Source organism: Acomys russatus, chromosome 9, assembly GCF_903995435.1.
Source record: "Acomys russatus chromosome 9, mAcoRus1.1, whole genome shotgun sequence".
Taxonomy (NCBI): Eukaryota; Metazoa; Chordata; class Mammalia; order Rodentia; family Muridae; genus Acomys; species Acomys russatus.
Genome location: NC_067145.1, coordinates 45,589,975 through 45,612,537, shown reverse-complemented (window position 1 = coordinate 45,612,537; position 22,563 = coordinate 45,589,975). Strand labels below are relative to the sequence as shown.

General features: G+C 42.9%; 1 protein-coding gene across 1 annotated transcript in view; it reads left to right on the top strand.

The window, feature by feature from the left end:
• The first annotated feature begins 12,314 nt into the window (after positions 1–12,314).
• The window catches only part of Mllt10 (MLLT10 histone lysine methyltransferase DOT1L cofactor), a 149,795-nt gene continuing 139,546 nt past the window's right edge, over positions 12,315–22,563 (top strand). The window contains exons 1-3 of the mRNA XM_051151275.1: positions 12,315–12,387; positions 12,534–12,693; positions 17,888–17,967. Coding sequence (XP_051007232.1) covers positions 12,534–12,693; positions 17,888–17,967 — 240 coding nt within the window. The 5' untranslated portion in view covers positions 12,315–12,387. The remainder of the gene's footprint in view (positions 12,388–12,533; positions 12,694–17,887; positions 17,968–22,563) is intronic.

The following is a 22,563-nucleotide window of genomic DNA, read 5'->3' as shown; positions in this document are numbered from 1 at the left end:
AATTTGCAGGAGTAGTTTACTAATGGGGAAAGTTCTTTTGAAAATCTGATGGAAAACCTAAGAACACTTTTGCATTTCTACACTACAACTGTTACATAATTAAAGTATTGAAGGGCATTAAAATAATCCTTTCTCATCCAAGCTCTTGCCCATACATACATAATTTAAAGGAGGATCACACACACCACGACCACCACCACCATCTAACTCTTCACCATATACATTTGTTTTAGTGACTGCTGAGCCATTCTGTTCAAAGGGAATTCAGACAGAAAAGAGTAAGGACCATCACAAAGGGCCCAGCAATGTAAGTACAGTGGTTAGATGAATAAAAAAGTTCTGGTATACCGTTAACTAGAACTAACTCATAATCATAATAATATGAGGCCTAAAATAATAAAGTCTCATATGGCTGAGTTAGTGGAAGATATAGGACACTGCAGTCTAAACAGTTCTTCAGTTAAACTTATCTGGTATCACATCTTTTTCTCCTTCTTGGGAGGTGAAAATGGGACGAGAAGAATAATAATTTGCTAAAATGAGGACTAAACTATAACTTAGGATATTTCCTTTAAACTACTTTTTCTTTTCTTCTTTCTTTAAAAAAAAAAAAAAAAAAAAAAACTCATTCAAATATATTAGGGCAAGTCTCCCAATGGGCCCATCCTTCTGTTCTTAGACATTTAAAAATCCTGTCTTTAACAGAAGTTTGGGACACAGAGTATATGCCATGTTGTCTATTGACCCATAATCAAAATGCAGTGACCTTCTACCCTTTTTTTGCCCCCTGACCCATCTTGAATTCAATGCAGCCTTTATAAATTTGCAAATCCTTGGAGGTAAAGGGGTTTTGTGGGGCTTTGTTCTGAAAAAAAAAAAAAAAAAAAAAAAAAAACCCTAAGAGTGTGCTTTCTAAATTAGACAAAGGTAAAGCTAGAAGCCTTGGTGGATGAGATTTTATGCAGGTGAGCACCAGGCAACTCTTCAGACACGAATATTGCAAGCTAAACAAAACAGTTCCATGAGACAAGGAGGTTACAGAGTGAATTAAATTAGAGTGTGGTACAAATCACTTCCATGGTGTGAGAAATGGTTGGGCCACAATCTTCCTGCTTTTCCCATCTCAAGGGCTGGGGGGCGGGGGTGGGGGACCCTAGTGACCAAGGAAAGAAAGGGGAAGGCAGAAAGAGGAGGGAAGAGAGTGGGGGAGGAGTGAGACCTGATTTGAATCTGCAGGCGCATTCCCTTATCTCTCCTGCTATCAGCCAGTTTAAAGGACACCATAATTATGATGGTGATAAAACAATGCCTGCTTATGTAGGCTGAATAAATAAAAGAATGTTTACAGCTCAAGAATCTTTTAATTCCAATTAAATGCTATCAAAGAAAAGCCACTATTCCTACTGCAACTGCCATCCCCCCCCCCCAATTATCTTGTTTTGTTGCAATATTTTCCTATGAGACACGAGGACCTTTCACAATTGGTCCTGAACGTAGGGGACAAACTCAAAGAGAGTTCATCGTCTCCTATTAAATAATATACAGCTCAAGAAGAAACATTTATTGGGGTTGCCCAAGTTTTTGTTTATGTTACACGAAGGCCAAATGGGAAGAGACTGAAGCGATGATACCAAGTGTTGAGGCCTACCCAAGGCCCTGCTGACGCCACAGTAAAGTCTTGAGCACGCAGGAGAGAAAGGAAAGATAAGACGGAAACAGTGTGATGGTCCCTGGAAAGGGAATCCTCTGCTTCTGTTCCCTTGGCTTCAGCCCAAATCCTCCTAGGAGCCCTGGAGCCAATCACTGTTTTCTCCTTTTCCGCTACTAGGAACACACAAAAAAGCGGGAGATTAAAAAAAAAAAAAAAATCACAAGTTTGATTTTAAGGCTATGTACCATTTCATAGTCATGACATCAGCAAATCACATCATGACCAGGTTTAAACACAGTTTGAACACTTCTTCTATCCATCAGGATGGTCACTAAACACAACTAGGCAGAAAATTCGCTTTTTATTTTGTCATTATAGAGTGAAAATAAAGTCTGTTAACTTAGAAAAGCTTACTTTTCCAAACCTGAGAACAATTTCACACTACTAGATTTCACATAAATGCTTTTCTAAAGTTGTTTCACAACACTTTTAATTCAAACTTTTGTGTCCTTTTCTCTGTGGTAGTGTTTTGTTTGTTTTTAAAAACACGTGCCACAGGACATATTATGGAAAATACACTTATTCTGTTAAATGCCTTTACAATCTTGTCCGTTACTCCGTCTAAGTAATGCTTTGTGGAGCAGAAGCCGAACAACAACAAAAATTTTTTTTCCTGAAATTTTTGTTTTTTATTTTTTTATTTTAAAGCAAACAGTATTTGGTGAGAGTACAAAAATCAAACGTAAAAAATGCTTCAGGGTATTTCTAAGTTTTCTGGAGAGCTGCAGGCCCCTTCCCTTTTGAAAGTTTAGAGATCCAATGCCCTCAATTCTACTGGCAGAATTAGGTGGACTTAGAGGGTCCTAAACGTGACCGATTCACTAAGGCGGGGGGCTACAGCATGCAGCAACGTGCTCCGCAACTTAATCCTACGCTAAAAGAGGGCAGAGAACGAAAAAGAATGGAATACAAACTCTCCCGACGTTCCTAGTTACTTTCAAGGTGGATTGTGTATTTTAAGGCTGATGGGAGCGTCTGGTTTTTGGAGGAAAAAGAAGAGAAGGTAAGTGTTTGTCCTTGTATCCACCAGTTCGCAGAGAAACAATGAAAGAACAAAGGGACCCACTTCCTCATCCGAACATTTTCTGTTTCTCCCTAGGTTTCAAGCCTAAAGCTTGAACTGGGATCCGCTTTATCTTAAGTAGTAGCTTGCGAGGGCTGTTGAGCTAAGAATGAGAGAAAAGTTGAGAGTTAATGTAAATAGCTAAATAATCATAAAGGCTTGTGGTGGTGAATCTGCACTGCGCCTGGCGCGGCAACTTGCACAAGTTGGAAACCGCGTGAAGGCTCAGCCCAGGAAATAACCTTTACATACTAGGTCTCGAACTCAGTTTTTAAACAGCCTTTCTCGTTGTTTGAGGGAATCTGCGCAGACTGTGTAGTAGACACTGTCCTATGGGAAGAGAGTGGTGTTCGGTTTAGGTCTAAAGTTGATCTCTATCGCTATCCTAGAAAGAATATTTAAAAAAGAAAAGGGGACTTAATTGTTACCCTACTGCTCGCTTATAGAAGAAATGGCAGCGGTGGTTGAGGAAGGAGTGGGATGGTATTTAAATATATTTGCTTAGGAGGTACTCTGGTTATTGGCAAGCTTGCTTTTGTGGGTCTGTGTGACTAAGTGACTGGGCTCTCTCTGCATTCTATATAAATGGGTCCGCGTGGGGGGAGCCCCCCAAAGACGTCGCGCACGTGAAACATGAGTTTTTTTTTTACTGCCCCCCAAGCGGTGACCAAGCAAGCCCCCATCCACCCCACCCCACCTCAAAATGCGTATATTACCTGCCCTGTTGCAGTGACACATGTTTATGTTTATAGTCCTGGTTTGTAGTAGTGTCAAGAGCCGCGGCGAGGGGGAGGGGGAGGAGAGACGAGAGGGAGGAGTAAATGCAACCACCCCCACTTGTTGTTAAAGCAAATTTACTGCGTTCTTGCCAGCCCCGTGCGGGGGGCTGGGATGAGTTGAGGGGAAGGGGAGAGTCAGGCTGTGTGTTGGCAGTGGAGGGGGGGGTGGGGTGGGCTGAGGAGAGCAGCTACGAGGCTCCTCTCTTTCCAGCAGCCCGGTCAATAGGGGAGCACGCTGGCGCGGTGGAAAACAAAAAGGTTCCTCCTGCTCGCTGCGTTCACGTGGGGGGGCTCTGCGCGCCCGACTCCAGGGCCCTGACCTCTGACCCCCGGCTCCTCTCGGCTCTCTCCCGGTGCGGCACGGCCACTTTTTACCCAGGATGCCACGCGCGGGCCGCGCTCGTGTCGAGCCGGAGTCCTTGCTAATCCTCCATTCCGGGACTCGCAGCCCCTCCCCCTGCGCCGCTAGCCCCGCGGGAGGATTCTCCGCCGGGGAACCCCCGCCCCGCCCCCACCAGCGCCCCGGCTGAGGAGATCGCGGCCAGGCCGGGAGGGGTGCTTGGCGCTGCGGGGCCGCGGGGGGCGGGCAGGGCCCGGGGCGGCGGGAGGAGGCCGGGCCGGTGGCTGTGTCGAGGCCCGGACCTGTTGACTGCCATTGGTCCGCTCGCCCCGCGCCCTCTCCCCGGCCGCGCCGCCCCAACCTTTCGGCAGGATCCGGGGGTGGAAACGGGGTGGCTCCTCTCCCCGCCTCCCTTCAACTTTTTTTTTTTCCTCTTGGGGCGGTGGGGGGCGGGCGGGAGGGAGGGTGAGGGCCGACGTGCAAACTCCCCGGCAGCCCCAGCCTTCCTCGGAAAGTATCGTCACGCGCGGGCCCGCCGCCCCCTTCAGCCCTCGCTATTTAAGTGCTTCGCCCCTGGCGGCCCGACTCGCGGCCGCTCGCCCGCGGGCCCTGCGCCCCCGCCCGCCCTCCTGCCCGCCTCCCGCCGCCCCGGCCAGAGTGGCTGCCTCCTGTCCTGGAAGCTCCCTCGTCCTCCTGGTACTTTCTCCCCAATCCCGGGAGGTTTAAGATAAAACCTCTGACTTGGCTGCGTGGTGCTGGGCACATCCTTTCCACGGAAGGCGTTCGCTGGAGAGTTTATTTAAAACAACTGCATTGAAAGGGGGAAATAAAAGAGGAATTAGTCCTTTTGCAGGTTTTTGGACAAACTACGTGCTTAAAATTTTATCTGAACACGAGAGAGTGCGTAGTTACGGTTGAATAAACCGTATGTTGGATTGGCTGTATTTCCTTCTAGATTTGGATTTCTGGAGGAAATCTTATTTTTCCCCGGAAGGAAACAGCAACTCAGCATTATGCTGGCAGTGAGACTTAAAAGACTACTTCTGGAAACCAAGGGGGAGATAGTAAAAATACCTTTAGAAAATAGGGGCCAGGAGGCGACAGCTAAAGCTGGGGTCATCAAATGGAGCCCCCCCCCGTGCAGCAGGCGGGGAAGGGCCGGGCCAGGCCGGCGGCGCCTGTCGGGAGGCCGGAGCCGAGTGAGGCGGAGGAAGCGGGACCCGCCGGGCTCCAGGGTGCTGCCATTGTTCGGTCCCAGCGCCGCAGCCCTGACGTGCTTTTCCCGGGGGATCTGTGACTCGTCCACTCCGGCCCGCGGCCCACGGAGCTCCAAGAGTCTCGAGCCCGCCCGGCCTGTCGGTTTTATGAGCCACAGTGGCCTGCTGGGGCGGGGGGGGGGGGGGGTTTCCCAGCCGTAGACCTCATAGGAAGGCGCTTTCTCTACGTGCGGCTGCATGGGAAGACTTTAGGCCAGCTTGCTGCTCACACGTTAGAAGGGAAAGCTGCATAGAAATGTTTATAAAGTCATCACTAGATAAGCGACAAATGTGGTCCATCCCACCCCCACCCCCGGAATGGGAAATTAGAGCAGATTATATAATATTTAAAACATCTTTAAATGTATGGATTCGCAAATGAATGCTAGGGTTCAAAGGAGTTCGGAAAAGCACGTTTTTCTGTCCTTATTTGTTACCAGCTCTTTGTTGTGTACAAGAAGTCTGATTTTAAAAGGAAAGGCTCAAACAAAAAGGGGCTTGGTTTGTTAAGGTGAAACACATTTCCAAAATATCAGGGAATTTCAAAAGGGAAAAACATCCACTATGACTTTAAATCACGTTTTGGAAGCAAAATAAATTTGCAACCCATCCTAAGAAACTGATTTCCTTTGTGAGACACGTGAGAAAAATATTTTTGGAAAGGTCAGTTTTTAAAAAATAAAGATTTCCAACAAGTGACCCTGGTTTTGTAGAGGAGACCGAAGGGCATGAGGGCTCGTGAAGAAATAATTTCAGTCCTGAGGTCCAGCATACTAGGAAAAAGAGTAATTTGGATTTTGGATTTATAATAGACTTAGTGGAAATTCCTTCTAAAATACTAATTATGAGTCTGTGTATTATGCAGCGCTGTTTCCCTAGGTGGATTTTAAAAAACCAATTAGAATTGATCTCTGATGGAATATTATATTTACACGTCATCATGAAAACATCATTTGGCAAGAGTTTTGAATTAGAAAAAGAAGTTAACAGATATGTCGTAAATAGCTTGTTGAAAAGACCCCTTAAGAGTCAGTTAAAGGTAGTGAACGGAGTTGTGATTTTGCATTTGAAATGCTATAGAAGCAGTTTGCATTTGAACACTTTCATTTTGCAGATCTTCTTTCTAAAGCTGCATTTCCTCCTGGAAAACATTCACTTATTTCGAGGCACAGGGAGACATTTTATGTGAGAAGTCATTTAAAGCATAACTATGGGAAGGTTGCAACAGGAGAAAATTGAGGTTGAAAATTAAGCATTTTGAGTCTGTTCATTTTGTTTCATACTCATCCCCTATTCAATTTACATTTTTTATTTATAAACCTTTGAATATTTAGAATAGCTTTGCAAGTTTATCTTACGTAGTTATTAGCAGAAAATGAATCTTCTTTACATCTTTCACTATCTCAGGTATTTTTATCTTATTTAAAGAAAAAGGAAAATTAAAAGTCAGGATATACTAGTGAGAAAAACAACAAATAGGCAGGACAGAAAAAGTAAGAGTGGGGGTGGGGACAGAGAGAGAGACAAGTAGCATTCCTCGTCAGTCTTTGTGAAACCTTTCTTTAATATTATGTCATTATATTTCCCCCCTCTGCTTGTGCCAAAGATGATTACTTTTTTAATTGGGCTAAAGTGCCACCATATAAATAAAAATTACCTACATTCTGGCTCTCAATTCCACAGTAAAGTAAGACTGACAAAAAGATCTGAGGCTTGTGTGTTTAATTCACCAGGAATGTTAAGCTTCGTAAGATTCACCCTATGGGGTCATGTTGGTCCTTGGCGCTGTTACTGTACAATGGCAAATATATACATTATAGATTTAAAAAATCTTATATATGGCTAGACAAACAGTTTATTAATTGAAGGAATAAAAATGAATTTGTCAAACTCATTCTTTCTGGGACACAATGCACTTAATTAACATATTCCTGGGCTTGTTTCTGGATTTGGGAAGCAGTGGCCCCTTTCACACAGAGGAAAACATTTAAATCTTAAAAAGTGACCTTCTTTGGTCCAAACACTATTTAGCAATTCAGCTTAATTTGTTCTTTTCTTCTCTTTCTTTTCTTTTTTTTGTCCAGTTCCAGATATGTTTCATTTCTTTTAAGGACTCTTCCATTTCCAAAACTGATTTTCCTCTTAACATGTTGAAAATCTTTCACTTACATAATCTTATTGTGTCTTATAAACTGACAGCAGAATATGTCACTTTAATCACACTTTAATTATAACAGAGATGCAAATCTCCACTGTCAGTAAAAAATGGAAAATGGACCCTACATTATATTGACGACACCCTGAAAAGTCAGTGTTAAGTGTTGTTGCACCATAGGAGAAAGTGCAACTCTGCACGCTTAAGGGTCATATCACATCCACAAGCTCCAAAAGAATTCTAGAGAAACCGTTTCTTCTATTGAAAATTATGTGGTGTCCTATCCCCCAGAATGTAAAAATAGAAGTGTATTAATTTTATAGTAAAAGAAGAAACAACTCTAAAGCCAAACGCAAGGTTAAGTAAAGCAAACTCTTAGAGAAGGTGCTCACTCAATTTTTGTATTTAAGACATTTTAAATTTAGATAATACAGATTTACATTTGAGAATCACCTCACTTTCCAAAAGTTAAGTGTATCTAAAAATAATTCTAATTGAATCTGAGACTTTTGCAAATACAGTTGTGACTTTTATGTGAGAAGGTGGCTGTTTAAATGAAGCCAGTTCTAAATGATGTGGTAAATACAGACTGTAACAGGCTCAGAAAGAGAAGTAGTGAATGTTTTCCTTCATATTCTGAATCTAGATTAAAAAACAAAAAGGAGAGGAAAACAGAAGGTGACTGTTTGCTAAGAGGAAGATGACCAGCAGAAGGGGGGGGGGGTGGGGGGGGGGCTAGAGAAGGTAATGGAGTAAATATGATGAAAGCAAGTACATGCTATACATGCATGAATATACCATAATGAAACCCATTATTCTGCACAATTAATATATACTAATAAAAATTTAAAAGCCCTCTTTGTTAATGTCTAGTATATTAATTTTAACTATCAGAAATCTTTGAAGATACTGTTTTGGAAAAATTTTGTTAATCTTTAGAAATTTTAGTTTGATTGTATATGCAAAATAAAGACTTGCTTTACTCTGAAGAATATATTTTGGGCTTTACCCATCTTTTTCAGCACCAATGTTGTATGTAAAAACAAATGTTTTTGCGAGTTTACTACTTCCAGGGTACTTGTTAGGCCCTTGGTAAGGACTGTGGTGAGGAAAAAAAAATCAAGAAGACTAACATGGCTCATTAAATGGAATCTTGCAAAAGCCATTAACAGAATTTCAACTGAAAGCATAATTGAAAAGAATGCCCTGTAATGACATTTGAATATATGATAGATATGGGTGCCATGTCTAGGGCATGAATCTATAAAGACACAAGATCTACTTGATCTACTTACTGTAAATAACAAAACCAGTTTCAAAATACTTATTTTAATTGAAATAGTATAAACATAGATAGCTTGTGATAAACTTTTCACAGGAAAGGTAAAGATGGATGTAGTTAAGCAAATGAACAGAGCAACTTTTTACTAAAATTTTATATAAAAGTGCATGTGGGTTGTAAGATATTGGATTTTTTTTTCCAGTTTTCTACCTTATTTATTTGTAAGGGCAACATATTATTTAAAATCCTTCCTCAAAGTCAAGAAGCTAGCTACAGAAGGTATGTAGTGGTACTAATATAGAGATATTCCCTATTACATAGAGATATACTTCAGTTATTATACCTTATTATAGAAAAGAATCTTAGAATAATAGTTGTAATAGGCTAGAATATGTATCAATAGAGGCAAATAAAACTGTAGTTCAAAAAGGAGATAAATATGAACAATGATAACCTATGAACCAAATACAATTTTCAATATTTCTTTCATAGAATCTACTTAGGGAAATGATTATAGAAAGGCAAATTTGAAAAGTTGGTTCTAGGTTAGGGACTAAAGAAAATTATGAGAAGATATATTACTCATGGAGTGAAAATACATTTTCCCATTATAGTAGGGTTAGAGGTTACATCATAAAATACTTTACTTGAGTTTTTTGTGGTTTGCCTCCGATGATTAGTTTAGAGAAAATAGATGAGCCAGTACCATGTTAGACACTATTATGTGAAGAAGGGTATTTGAGACAATAGGTTTCTAGTTCTTTCCTACAGGTACAAGATGTATATGGATATTTGGGGAATATGAAATTGGATTTAAATGGTAATATTAATATTGAAGTCCTTTTCTAAAAAGATATTTTAATCACATGGCAATTTAATTTTTACATCACTATTTTTTAAAAATGTACTCAAACTTTAGCAATTATAAGTTTTACCCATTCTGAGACCTGAGGATTAGCATATTTAGCTAAATGTTTTGAATATATATATATATATATATATACATATATATAGTATGTCACTATACATATCTCATAAAGGACCAATATAGTTTTTCTTTTTATCTGATATATTCCCTATTTCTAAGAGTTCCTGGTACACAGTGAATGTTCAGTATATATTTATTGAAAGAATAATTCACTGCATATTTGAGCTGTTTTATTCTGTCTGCTATTCTTCCTTTGTACTTTACATATTACAGAAATATGCCAAATATTGTACTTTAGACATACAAGTTCCATATCTGGTACATGAGTAAAAATGAAATGCACTATTTATTTCCAATGTTTTTCCTTATTTTCATGATTATTAAAGAATGTTAAAAATCAACTTTAAACAATTTGAATTCTAGTATGTCAACATGTATGCCTTTATACATCTTTCACAAAATTTGTTTCAGATATTATTATGTATATATAAACCTGGTATAAATTATTCATCTTTCCTACTTTTTCTTTTACACATCATCCACTTTCCCCACATTTTAGTAAAGATCAAAACTTCATATAAATGACAGGTTTTTTTGTTTGTTTGTTTGTTTGTTTTTTGTCTTGAAAAGAGCAAGTTTTTACCTACATTTACTAGGTGTTACAGAACGAGGTAAGATACTTACCCTTCTTTACATACAATTAATTCCATCACAAGAACTAAGCTCCAATGCATTAAAAATAAAATGAATGTATTTTTAAATAATTTAGTGCATTAAGGCTTGATGGCAGTGTTTGGGACGTTCCACATTGATTTGAACCAAAATTACTCTACATTAGAAGGCAGGGCATGAATTAGACATTGAACTGATCTCCTTTGTATAAGGGTAAAGATAAAATATGCGGCACAATTAAGATAAACAAAACAGTATCCTTGTGTTTGAAGGCTGTTCTAGCTTTATACACTTCATAGTTATGTTAAGAGCATCATTAGAGGTTCAGAAATTTATTACCATGTCCTCCTAAAGAAGGTCATTTTACGAATTTGTAGCCACCACTTCTAAATGTGTTCATATTGAGAGAATCTTCAGTTTTGTGTCCCTTTAGAGTACATTTTTTCTCCCTACCATAAGCTTTGGCAATTTCCCTTTTAATGTAGATCTCACATAGCCTTTGAAACATTTAAGTATATTTGCCAATAGATGTTGCATTGTGCTGTATATACCATTATTCTTAGAATTTTAGGAACTATTTAGAAATAGAAAAAGAACAACTACATTATTTTTCTTGAACACTTTTAAACTTAAATAACTATATTTTCTGGGGAGCACCTAGAACTTGGGGTGTTCTAGCATTGTGGAAGTGCATTTTCCAGACTGTATTATATTGTTAATATCTTAAAAGCCCTTTTGTGCTTGTAAGTAATTAACCAAAAGCCATGAAGTTGCCTTGAAACTATCATTTAAACAATTTATCCACAATTCCCATTTCATGCTAAACTTTAATGACTTAACCCTTTTTGCAATCAATATTGGGTGCACATGGAGAAAAGATTAGGAAGACAAGATTTTTCTCTTTTTTTTTCCTTTTCCCTTAGTTTAGAAACTACTCCATATTCAGTTAACTAATCTGCCCCCACTGCTTTAATCTATATTCTATTTGTGTATGAGGAAGGAGCTCCCATCTTTTTCCAACTTAAATGACGTAACATTTGCAAAGTTCCATTTGGAGAATACAGCTAGACCAGAGGACTCCTCCAATCAAGACTGGGCACCACACACTCTTACGGTGTTATCCTCTGGTGACAGGCTGGAACGTGGGTTCCTCCGTTCTACAGCAGCAAGTTCCAGATCACTCCGTTAGGTTGCTAATGCCTCCTACCACTTGTATACCTACCAAGTTATAATGTAGTCTTGGGGCTCTCGCCCCGACTATAACCCAGACACAAGCTTTTGACCTGTCTGTGGTGCAGTTTCATTTGTCACGGGGGGGGGGGCAAGGTCGTGCGTAAGTGGGCGGTAGATCTGGTAACACTTCCACTGGCTGAACTTTGGGAGGAATCCAGGACGGGAATTTAATGCGTGGCGGAGCGGAGCTGCGACAGGACTGTGAAGTTAGCGCGGCCAACTGCAGGAAGCCATGCTTCATTACACCCTTCATGGAAGCTGGCACCCTCTCCCAACCATTGTTACCCGCGGGCCAGTTCTCCAGGCACAGGCCTTCAGGTAGGTTCCCAGGGCCACGAGACGCCCCGGGGACAACCCCTCGGAGACGCCGGCCGGCCCCCCCTAACCCGCGGCCACCTCCTCATCCTCAGGCGCGCCCCGGGGGGCCCGCGAGGCGAGGGCGGCCTAACGTCCCCGGCTCGCGCGTGACCCGGGAGGCCTCGGCTAGACAGACTCACTCCGGCCGCGCCGAGCAGCCGGCTCCGCTCGTCCCCCCACCTCCGCACACCTCGGCGCCGCTGCCGAGCGGTGCGGGGGAGGGGAAAGCCTGGAGGTAGGGCTGGGACCGAGGGGACGCGGCGGCGCGCACGCAGGCCTCGCCTCTCCGGGCCGCCTCCCTCACGCCGGCCGCAGGGCGGGCCGACGCGCACGCCGGGTGACGCTCGGAGGAGGAAGCGCAGCCCCTTCCCCTCCCTCGCCGCCCCGGGCCCAGCGGGAGCCCCCCAGTGCGCCTGTGCGGAGGCCTGCTGGATTATGTGTGCCCTCCTCGGGCGGCGGCGTTAGCGGCCGGGTGGAGGTGGGGAGGGAGGACGCCGCGGAGGAGGAGGAGGAGGAGGAGGAGGAGGAGGAGGGGAGGTGGGGGGGGAGCCAGCAAGGACATGGCTCCTGACTCCTGTGCGGAACGTGAGTGACTGAGCGGCAAAGCCCGAGTGAGCGAGCGGCCGAGCGGGCGGGAGGGCCGGCGGGCGGGTGTGGGGGGGTGGGGGGGTGGGGGGGTCTGGCGGGCCGGCGGGCGTGGGGGAGCTCTCGGTGGCTTGCTCGTGTTTGTTAATGGTGCCCCCCAACTCCCTCTTAGATGGTCTCTAGCGACCGGCCCGTGTCACTGGAGGACGAGGTCTCCCATAGTATGAAGGAAATGATTGGAGGCTGTTGCGTTTGCTCAGACGAGAGAGGCTGGGCCGAGAACCCGCTGGTTTATTGCGACGGGCACGGCTGCAGCGTCGCGGTGCATCAAGGTAAACACCCAAAACCACCCGCCGGGCCGAACCGGCCTGCTCCCAACCGTCACGGCTCCCTATCTCCCCCCTCCCAACTCCCCCCCCCCCCGTCGGCGGCAACTGCCACCGCCGCCCCTCCCCCGGCCCGCCCGCCGGCCCCGCCCCGCCCCGTGCGCAGGCCGCGGGAGCCCAGCGTGGTCGCCGCCGCCGCGGGCGCGGGCCGTACCTCGCCTCGGCCTGTGGGAGAAAGTGCGTGTGGCCCTGGCTGTCATGTGATCCTGCTCTCACTCAAGTGTCATTTGGTGGCCTGCGGCGGCGGGGTCCTGGGTAGGGTGGGAGAGTGCGACCCCTCGCCTGGAGTCCCCGTGACGGTGGGGTGGCTTTGGGAACCGGAGGCCGCGTGTCGTCGTCCCCCGCCCCCCCCCCCCCCGTCCCGTGTCCTTCCCCATTCCCCCCTCCTCCCCCCCCCCCCCCCCCAGTTCCCAGTCTGCCGCAGTGTGTCTGTCGGGAGACTTCCTGTGGTCTGACGGGGGGGGGGGGGGCGCAACCTGTCGCTTCAGGGAGAGCAGGATGGTGGGCCCCCGCCTGCTGGCACCCCAAAGCCCTCTGGCAGAGACTCTTGCTGCTGCGGGCTACTGGCTGTTTGTGCGGGAAGACGGTCGAAAAGGGTGTCTGGGCTGTTGGAGAAAAGCTGGTCTGTGGTTGCAGCACAGCCTGGGTGACACTGGAGAAGAGGCAGTGGTGGCGGTGCCCCCAAGAGATTTTGGAGATTTCTTGGTTTATTCTTTGGATATTACTGGGTGAATGCTTTGGGTAGCAGCTCCCCCAGCTATCCCCCTCTACCCTCAGCCCCCCAAAAGCTGAGGAACTCTTAAAGTATTTCTTCTGGTGATTGAAGTTTCTGACTGTCCATTTCAAGTGGTTAGGAGATCCAGCAGGAAACACTAGGTAATACTGTTGGTGGCTCACTTGCACAGTCACCAGGCCTGTCCTCCCTGCCTGTTTCTGAAGCTAACAACTGAGTGGTAGAAAATTTTTTGGATAGGGTCTTGTTGTAGAGCTGAGGCAGGCCGCAACCTTCCTGCCTCTCCCCTCAGGTGTGGGAATTACAGGTGTGAGACAAAAGTTGTTTTGGACTGTAATAGGAAAAGCCTTGCTAAAGGCGGGAGAGGGGAATTAAGACAGTTTTTTTGTTTTTGTTTTCTTTGATACAGGGTTTCTCTCAGCCAAGGGGCTGTCCTGGACTCACTTTGTAGACCAAGCTGGCCTCGAACTCAGAGATCCACCAGCCTCTGCCCCTGGAGTGTTGGGGTTAAAGGCGTGTGCCATGCCCAGCCTAAGGCAGTTTTTAAATTTTAGTTTTTTTAAGGAACTCTTGTTGATCTGGAACTCTTAGTTATGTAGACCAGGCTGGCCACAGACTCAGAGCTCTGTCTGCTTTTGCCTCCAGGGTACTTGGGTTAAGGGCGTGTACCACAGCTGAATTTTTGGAGTTTCAAGTAGCCCAGGCTGACCTTGAATTCCTGGTCCTCAGGCTTGCAGCTGGGATTTCAGCCATGTGCTACTATTCCTGGGTTATACTGTGCTGAGGATGAAACCAAGCACTCTGCCAATGGAGCCTCAGCCAGGCCTCCAAGTGCCATCTTCAGAAGAGTTAAGAATTACTGTAGGGAAGGGGACATTTAGATAAATGGTGATGATCCTGAGAGAGAAACTTAACTAGAGCTCTTGGTTGTCTCTGCTGTGTTATATTTTGCTTGTGACCCCAGCCTTTAAAAGCTAAGCCATCTCTCTAACCCGTTCCTGGATTCTTGTAAAGGAGGAAGTTACATATTGTCCCTGATACTAAGTCGTACTCTTTTAGCTAAGGTCAAGTGCACAAAGGAGTAAAGAGTCATTTTTCCCTGTAACGTGTGTGTTATGACATTCTTATACACATACACACACACACACACACACACATACACACACACATATATATCTTGTACTTGGCTTGAATATAGTTTCCCAGTGCCTTTTCCCTTTTGCTTTTCTGTCCTGGGGCAGAGAGTCTCAGGAATTGAATGGTAATTTTTGTTACATAATCTCTCCTTGTTAATACAGAAAATGTACATCTAAATCTTAACCTTCCCTTCTAGAGATGCTTTCAAATAAAGGTGTGTTTGGACTCTATGCTGTTTCTTTTTCTTTTTTGATACAAGGTCTCACATAACTCAAAGTCAAAGTTAGTATGTTGATGAGGCAGGCTTTGAATTCCAGAATCTTCTGCCTCTACCTCCCAAGTGCTGGGTTACAGATGTGTGCTATCACTCTCTTAGTCGCTGATGCTACTTTTGATTGATAGGACATTTTTACTTAGACATACTTACATAGGTTTAAAAGAGATTAGCCTAGGCATGGTGGCTTATGCAATCACAATCTTGTGAGGGGGATCCTTTTGAGTTTGAGGCCAGCCTGGACTAAAGTGAAGACTAACTAAGTTTATAGTCCAATTGAAGGAGAGAGATAGCACACAAAGTCCTGGGTTTAAACTTATCAAGTAGTAAACCTGGCATGATACCTATAATCCTGGCATTGTGTGGGGTCAAAACCTCACGTCTACTCTAGGGGTTGTACAGTAAGTTTGAGGCCAACCTGTGCTATGCACACTATTTTCTCAAAAATAAAAGTTTAGCTTTTGGTATTTAAAAGTTCTGTTGATTTTTATTATGTTTCCCAATACTTTAACACATTTTCAAGTTTCTTCTGAACAAAATAGAAGTGCTATATGGGTCAGTGGGCAGAAGGCACCTGCCACCAAATCTGAAACCTGACCAGAGTTCAGCCATGCTCCTGGTGGAAGGAGAGACGTTGCCCTCTGACCTCTGCTGCTCACCGTGGCACACAGTTGCCCCTACAACATGCACAGAATAAATAAACAGTAACCCCTTCTTTTTTATTTTTTATTTTCTGCAGCTCTGGTTGTTCTGGAACTGTAGATCAGGCTGGCTTTGAGTGCTGAGATTAAAGGTGTGTGCCACCAATCCTTGGCTAAAAACATTTATTTTTTAAGTTGCTAAACCAGGCCTTTTCTACCTTTTCCTTGTGTGTTTTCCTGCTGAGGATCAGACTCAGTACTTTGTTTATATTAGACATGTGTTTTACCATTGAGCTCCAGTTGCCCAGGTCACTTGGGTTTTATAGACAGGATCTCACTGTAACCCAGTCTGGCTTGTTTCAGCTTCTGAGTGCTGGGATTATATGGTGTTCCACCTTGTCCAGCTTAAAAAACAACAAGAGGCTGGGCCAGTGTCTAGTGAAGGCATATGTGGCCAAGCCTATTGACTTGAGATCAGTTGTTGGACTTACATAGAGGAAGGAGGAAATGGACTCTTGGAAGTTGACTTCCACGTGTATATATGGTAGAAACACACAGTAAAGCATAACACCAAAGATATATATGTGTGTGTCTGTGTATTTTTAAATGAGGCCATGGAGTAGGTATGTGAGACTGAGAATACTTGGTGGGTGTGCGTTTTATATAAAGGCTTAAACATTTTTTTATAACAGCTGTATTGAGATACAATTATATACTCTGCAATTCACCTGTTAGGAGTGGTTTTTGGTATACTCAGAGTTTTGCAAACACTATTATAGTCTGTTTTAGATCCTTTTCATCACCCTAATAAAAACCTGGGATACTTTAGAAGTCATTTCTTGTTTCTCCCGGACTCCCACATACTTAGGTAGCCACAATTTTGTTTATTTGCCTTTTTTGGATATTTCATGTAATTGTGTGTGTGTGTGTGTGTGTGTGTGTGTATGTATGTGTGCGCGTGTGCGCCCGCGCTGGGGATTAGACAAGCGTGCAAGTGTTGTACCACAAACTGTCAGTTTATTCTTTTGAGACAGGATCAGGCCTCTTAGGCTGGCTTTGAATTGCTGTGGTAGTGGTTGACCCTTACTTTGTGATCCTCCTGCCTGTTTCCTGAGTGCTGGGATTACAAGATTGCTCCACCATGGGCTTCATATGTGATATGTATGCTGCACTCTACCAGTTAAGCTCCAACCCTCGCCACCCTCAGTATTTCCCTCTAGCATATTTTGTTCTTAATCTGTTTTTGTTGTTTATTTACCTGTTTGCAGGATGTAGTCGATGAAATCCTTTCTCAAATAGGAAACACTTGGTACTTAGATTATAGGGAAATGAATGAATTAATGAGTTTATGATTTATTCTGTGTATAACATGTTAAGTTTCACATAATCACCTATAAAAAAAAACCCCAACATGCAATTAAATAAAAAGACATTAACCCTGTTGCTGGGCGTGTTGGTGTACCCCTTTAATCCCATCACTGGGAAGCAGAGGCAGGCAGATCTCTGTGAGTTCGAGGCCAGCCTGGTCTACAAAGCAAGTTCCAGGACAGCCAGGGCTGTTACACAGAGAAACCCTGCCTCGAAAAACCAAAAAACAAAAATCAAAACAGAACAACAACAACAACAACAACAACAAAAAAACCCCAAAACCAAAAAACAACCCCCCCCAAAACAAAATAAAACAAAAAACACTAACAGCATTATAACTTACATGAGGACAGTTTTTTCACTTTTTTTTTTGGACAGGGTTTCTCTGTGTAGCCTTGGCTGTCCTGGACTTGGTTTGTAGACCAACTTGGCCTCCCAAACTCCCAAAGATCACTGCCTTGCCTCCAGAGTGCTGGGATTAAAGGCATGCACCACCATGCCGGGCCTGTAAGGATAGTTTTTATGTAGTTAGGAGTGACTTGAAAGTCATGGTCATCTGGTTTTAGCTTCTCAAGTTCTGTGGTTATATTTATGTGCTGCCCCACTAAACACTGCTTTAGCAGTAATAACCGAAAGGTGGAATAGTTACCTATTTATTTATTTACTTATTTGTTTATTGATGACGGTGCTTCTCTGTGTAGCCTTAGCTATCCTGGACTTGCTCTTAGACCAGTCTGGCTTCAAACTCCCAGAGATCTGCTTGCCTCTGAGTGCTGGGAAGGTTGAATTTTAAATTTTTACTACGCTATAATTTTACTTTTTATTAAATACATGCTAAATACTATATAAAATAATTTCTTATAAAAGTAAGTTGTTGAATATTGTGAGAGATAATTGGTAGGATTTATAAAAGGTATTTTTCTTAGTCTTCAAATAAAAATGTTTCATTTTCAAATTTAAACTATTTTTGTTGTTCTTTCCTGACAGCTTGCTATGGCATTGTTCAAGTACCTACTGGACCATGGTTTTGCAGGAAATGTGAATCTCAAGAGAGAGCAGCCAGAGTGGTAAGGACTATTTATCAAAAATATTAAAATACTTAAGTAGTTTAGGATGGCAAATATTAGCTACTGATTTTAAGTTTTAAATTGATTTTATAAAATCTGAAAAAAAATTAAATTGTGTGTGCCTGTTTACAAGTTTTACTGGGTACTTTGAAAACTAGACATAGAAAATTGTACAGTTTTTGTTAACTCTATTTTACAGCTGATGATTGAACTCAGGCCCTTGTGCATGCTAGGCAAACACTAAACCACTGAACTGTGTCCCCAGCACTGTACCTAGGGTCTCTTTGCTAGAGATGGCTTGCTGGTATTTCTGCTAGGTTTAATAAGTGTGGCAAAAAAATTTAGGGCGTTGGTTACTGTCATTTTTATTACTATATTTGTGCTGTATAGTTTAATTTTGAGGATTCCTTGTTTTCAAGTGTCTTAACATTTTTGACAAAGCAACAGGAATTTTTGTTTTGTTTCTTTTTTGTTTTTTGTTTAACTTAACTGGTTACCTTCATCAGCATTTTGACTTGTTGTGAAATGTGGGAGGCTTGTTCTGGTTTAGTTCCAAGAAGGTGCTTTCCTTTCCTCCTACCCCAGTTAAACTTAGTGGAAATACCAGTAGGAAGATGCAGTTTTATGTCAGTTATACATAAGAATAGCCAGTTGTCTTACGGCAGTTTCTTTCAGTGTTGAGTAGAGAACTTGGCTTGAAATTAGAAAATGGACATTTCAGCTTCTCTTCCTAGGCATATAGCAAAAGTAGACATTTTATTTTTGTCTTGGGAGATTCTGGATGAATAGACATTATGTCCCAGTAGCTTATGGACCATAGTGATTCTCAGTTGATTGTGTAAGAATCCATCGTAGCACAGTTGTAGTTAGTGATTGTCGTGCTAACTAACAGGACTTAGCAAATGAGGATAAAGCCAATCATGCAAATGTCAAGACTTTAGGAAATGTCGTTCAGTTGATAGACTGCTTAGTGTGCGTGTGGGTCCCTGTGTGAAGGGGTGGCTGTGTGTATACCTGTCGTCTCAGTGCGAGGTGGAGGTAGGAGATCAGAAGTTCAAAGTCTTCCTTGGCTACAAGGTGAGTCCTAGTTTGAAACTAACCTAGGTTTCAAAAGAACCCTGTCTCCAAAAAAAGAAAAGTTTTTAACACTTGAAATATAGAAACTCTAATTTTTGACTTTTTCTCTTTGTTGGATATTATCTTTAGGGTGGATAGGTTTCTAAGCGAATGAAATTATGCTAGAATTATTAGTAAATGCTAATAGTGAAGTGAGGAGGCTAAGGCAGGAGCATTTGCAGTATCTTAAAGATGAGAGTAGATACAACACAGGAAGATAGAAATACAGAAAAGGAAGAGTGCTGGTGGGATGTGGAATGCCTCAAATGCCAACTGTTGTTTGTTTTTCTCTTTATTTTATAGAAGTGGTCAAAATGTCAAGGTAAATATGGTTGTTATATTGGGAGCATGTTTTATTTAAATTTATCTAAATTGGTGGGATGTGGGAAACCATTAAAAAAGAGGCATAGTCTTCTCTTAATTCTTGTAGTGACAATTATGAGACAGATGTCAGATTCTAAGTAGAGCATTTTATTGTAAGGATATGGAGCCAAGAACGTTAATATGGACAGGAACTTAAACTAGTCCTGTTATCTTTCTGCAGTGCTGGCTTCACTGTGTTTGTGAAAATTGTCTCTGTGGCTTAGTGATTAGTTGTTATACTGTATTAAAGGCTTTACACCAATTATTCTATTGTCAAATTCCTGAGGTAGTTCTTATTTTATAGATTAGGAAGCTATAGTTTTAAGGGACTAATAGATCTAGAATTGCAATCTGGGTAGCCATTAAGCTGTCTTCTTCTTTCTTACATCACTTCTTGTGGAGAGAGATGACTATATATCTCAGCTCCTTTTTACCTTTCTGTCCCTCCCAGGCTCTTGTTGAGATAGGCCTTACTTACTATGGAGCCCAGGCTGGCTCGCCTCGAACTGTTGAGACTGATGATTGCTACCATACCTAGGTGTAGTGTGTGACTTACAGAACATTCTTTTGGATTTAAAAACAAACAAACAAACAAACAAACAAACGAACAAACCAGGTGTGTGAGTGAGTGAGTGAGAGGTGTTATGGTTTAGCGGACAGCCATTGGATGTCAGTCCCCACCTTTTGACTTTGTTAAGACAGGGTCTTGGCAGAGCATGGTAGCACATGGCTTTAATTCCAGTATTCCGGAGGCAGAGGTAGATAGATGGATCTCTGTGAGGCTAGCCTGGTCAGTATAGCAAGTTCCAGGACAGTCAAGACTACATAGACTACAAAAACCTAAAAATAAAAGAAAAGAGAGGGAGAATTAAAGCCTCTTGACTTTGCATATGCAACCTAGCTGGCCTGTGAGCTTACGCCTTGTTCGGCCTCTTAACTCTCTGGAGAGACTTGTTGGGCTTCCAGATGTTTGCCCTCCTGAGTCTGCCTTTACGTGGGTTCTGGGCATCTGAACTCAGGTGGTCAGAGCTGATATGTGGTTGTGGCAAGTTCTTTTATACACTGAATTACCTCTCCAGCCTGTACCTCCTGTCCTAAGAGCCTGAAATCTCAGTCTGATTTTCATACTCTTGGCTAAATTCCTTTAAACTGGTTTGACTTGGTTAAGGTCAAGTTGCTCAGATGCCATTAGAGAACTGTGGATTAGAGGTGGTTCACTTGTCAGAAAACGAAGAGTTGTGAGTTGGCTGGAGGTACAGTGACAGATAAAGTAGTGATCCAGAAGGATAAAGTAGCAATTTCAGAAACTGTTTGCTTGATAGTATGTAGAATGCATTTAAAAGATAGGAGAAATGAGAAGCTGTAGGATGATACTGTCAGAGGTGGAGGGCCTTAAAGGGAAGCACATAGGCACCCATGGGGAGTGCCTTAAAGAGTAATAGGTGACTCAGTGATACCAAGACCAGTTACAACAAGGCTGGTGCTGTAGAGTGTGTGCTTCACAAGCACAACAAACAAAACTTTCCCAGAGTAATAGCAATAGAAGAAGAGTAAATAACAGAGGTCAAATGAAAAATAAATACAGGGCCAGTAAGATGGCTCAGTGGTTAAGGGGGCTTGCCACCAAGACTGATAACCGAAGTTGGATCCTGGGAACACATGTTGGAAGGAGAGAGCTGATGACACAAGATGTTCTCTGACCTCCCTCCACTCACACTCTGAATCACACCCTCCAAAGACATATACACAAATAAAACAATACAAAACAAAAACAAAGAAATGTAAATCAGAAAGAAAAAAGAGCTTTTTTTTTTTTTTAAAAAGATTTTGTTATTTATTATGTGTACAGTGCCTTGCCTGCGGGCACATCTGCAGGCCAGAAGAGGGCATCAGATCACATTATAGGTGGTTGTGAACCATCATGTGGTCTCTGGGAATTGAACTCAGGACCTCTGGAGTCAGTGCCTTTAACCTCTGAGCCATCTTTCCAAGCAAGAGCTGGTATTTTTTATCATGGTGAAACAGGCTTGTAATCCCAGCTTTCTAGAAGTAGGGCGAAGATTGTGAGTTGGAGTGTGGCTTGGGCTGCTGTCTCAGAGTACAGGGGGAGTTGGAGGAGGAGGGAGAGGAAAAAAACAAAACAATCAGACATGGTGTCTTATGCCTATAAATAATCCCAGCACTTGGGGAGGCTGAGGCAGAAGAATTGCCATGAGTTTGAGGCAGCCTGGGTGACAAAGTGAATTCTAGGTCAGCCTAGGCTCTTGTAGAGTGAGACCCTGTCTCAAAACACCAAACAAAACAAAACAAAACAAAAAGCTAAACAAACCCCACCAAACAGCAGGAACCTCCCTCCCCACCCTTGACAAAAACCAGAAGACCCCAGTCAGACAACAACAAAAGCAAACATACAAACAAAACTCCCTCACTGTGTAACTGAGCATGACCTTAAATTTCTGAAGGTTTCTTTGATTGTTTTTTTAGATGTATTTATTATTATGTTTACAGTGCTCTGCCTGCATATGCATCTGCAGGCCAGAAGAGGGCACCATATCACATTATAGATGGTTGTGAGCCACCATGTGGTTGCTGGGAATTGAACTCCGGACTTTTGGAAGAGCAGGCAGTGCTCTTGACCACTGAGCCATCTCTCCAGCCCATTACTTTTAAATTAAAAACAAACAAGAAAAGGTGTGTGTGGCTTTTAAAAAAATTTATTTAGCTGGGTGTGGTGGCGCACGCCTTTAATCCTAGCACTCGGGAGGCAGAGGCAGGTGGATCACTGTGAGTTCAAGGCCAGCCTGGTCTACAAAGGGAGTCCAGGACAACCAAGGCTACACAGAGAAAGAAACTCTGTCTCAAAAAAACAAACCAAAAACCAAAAACAAAACAAAAACCATTATTTATTATTTATACAGTACACATTAGATGACATTATAGATGGTTGTGACCTACAATGTGGTTGCTGGGAATTGAACTCAGGGCCTCTGGAAGAGCAGTCAGTGCTCTTAACTGCTGAGCCATCTCTCTAGCCGCCAGTATGTGTTTCCATTGGTGACTAAAAAAAATCTCCAGCTAACTAAGGTAAAAAAAATTATTTTTTCATTATTTTTTTTT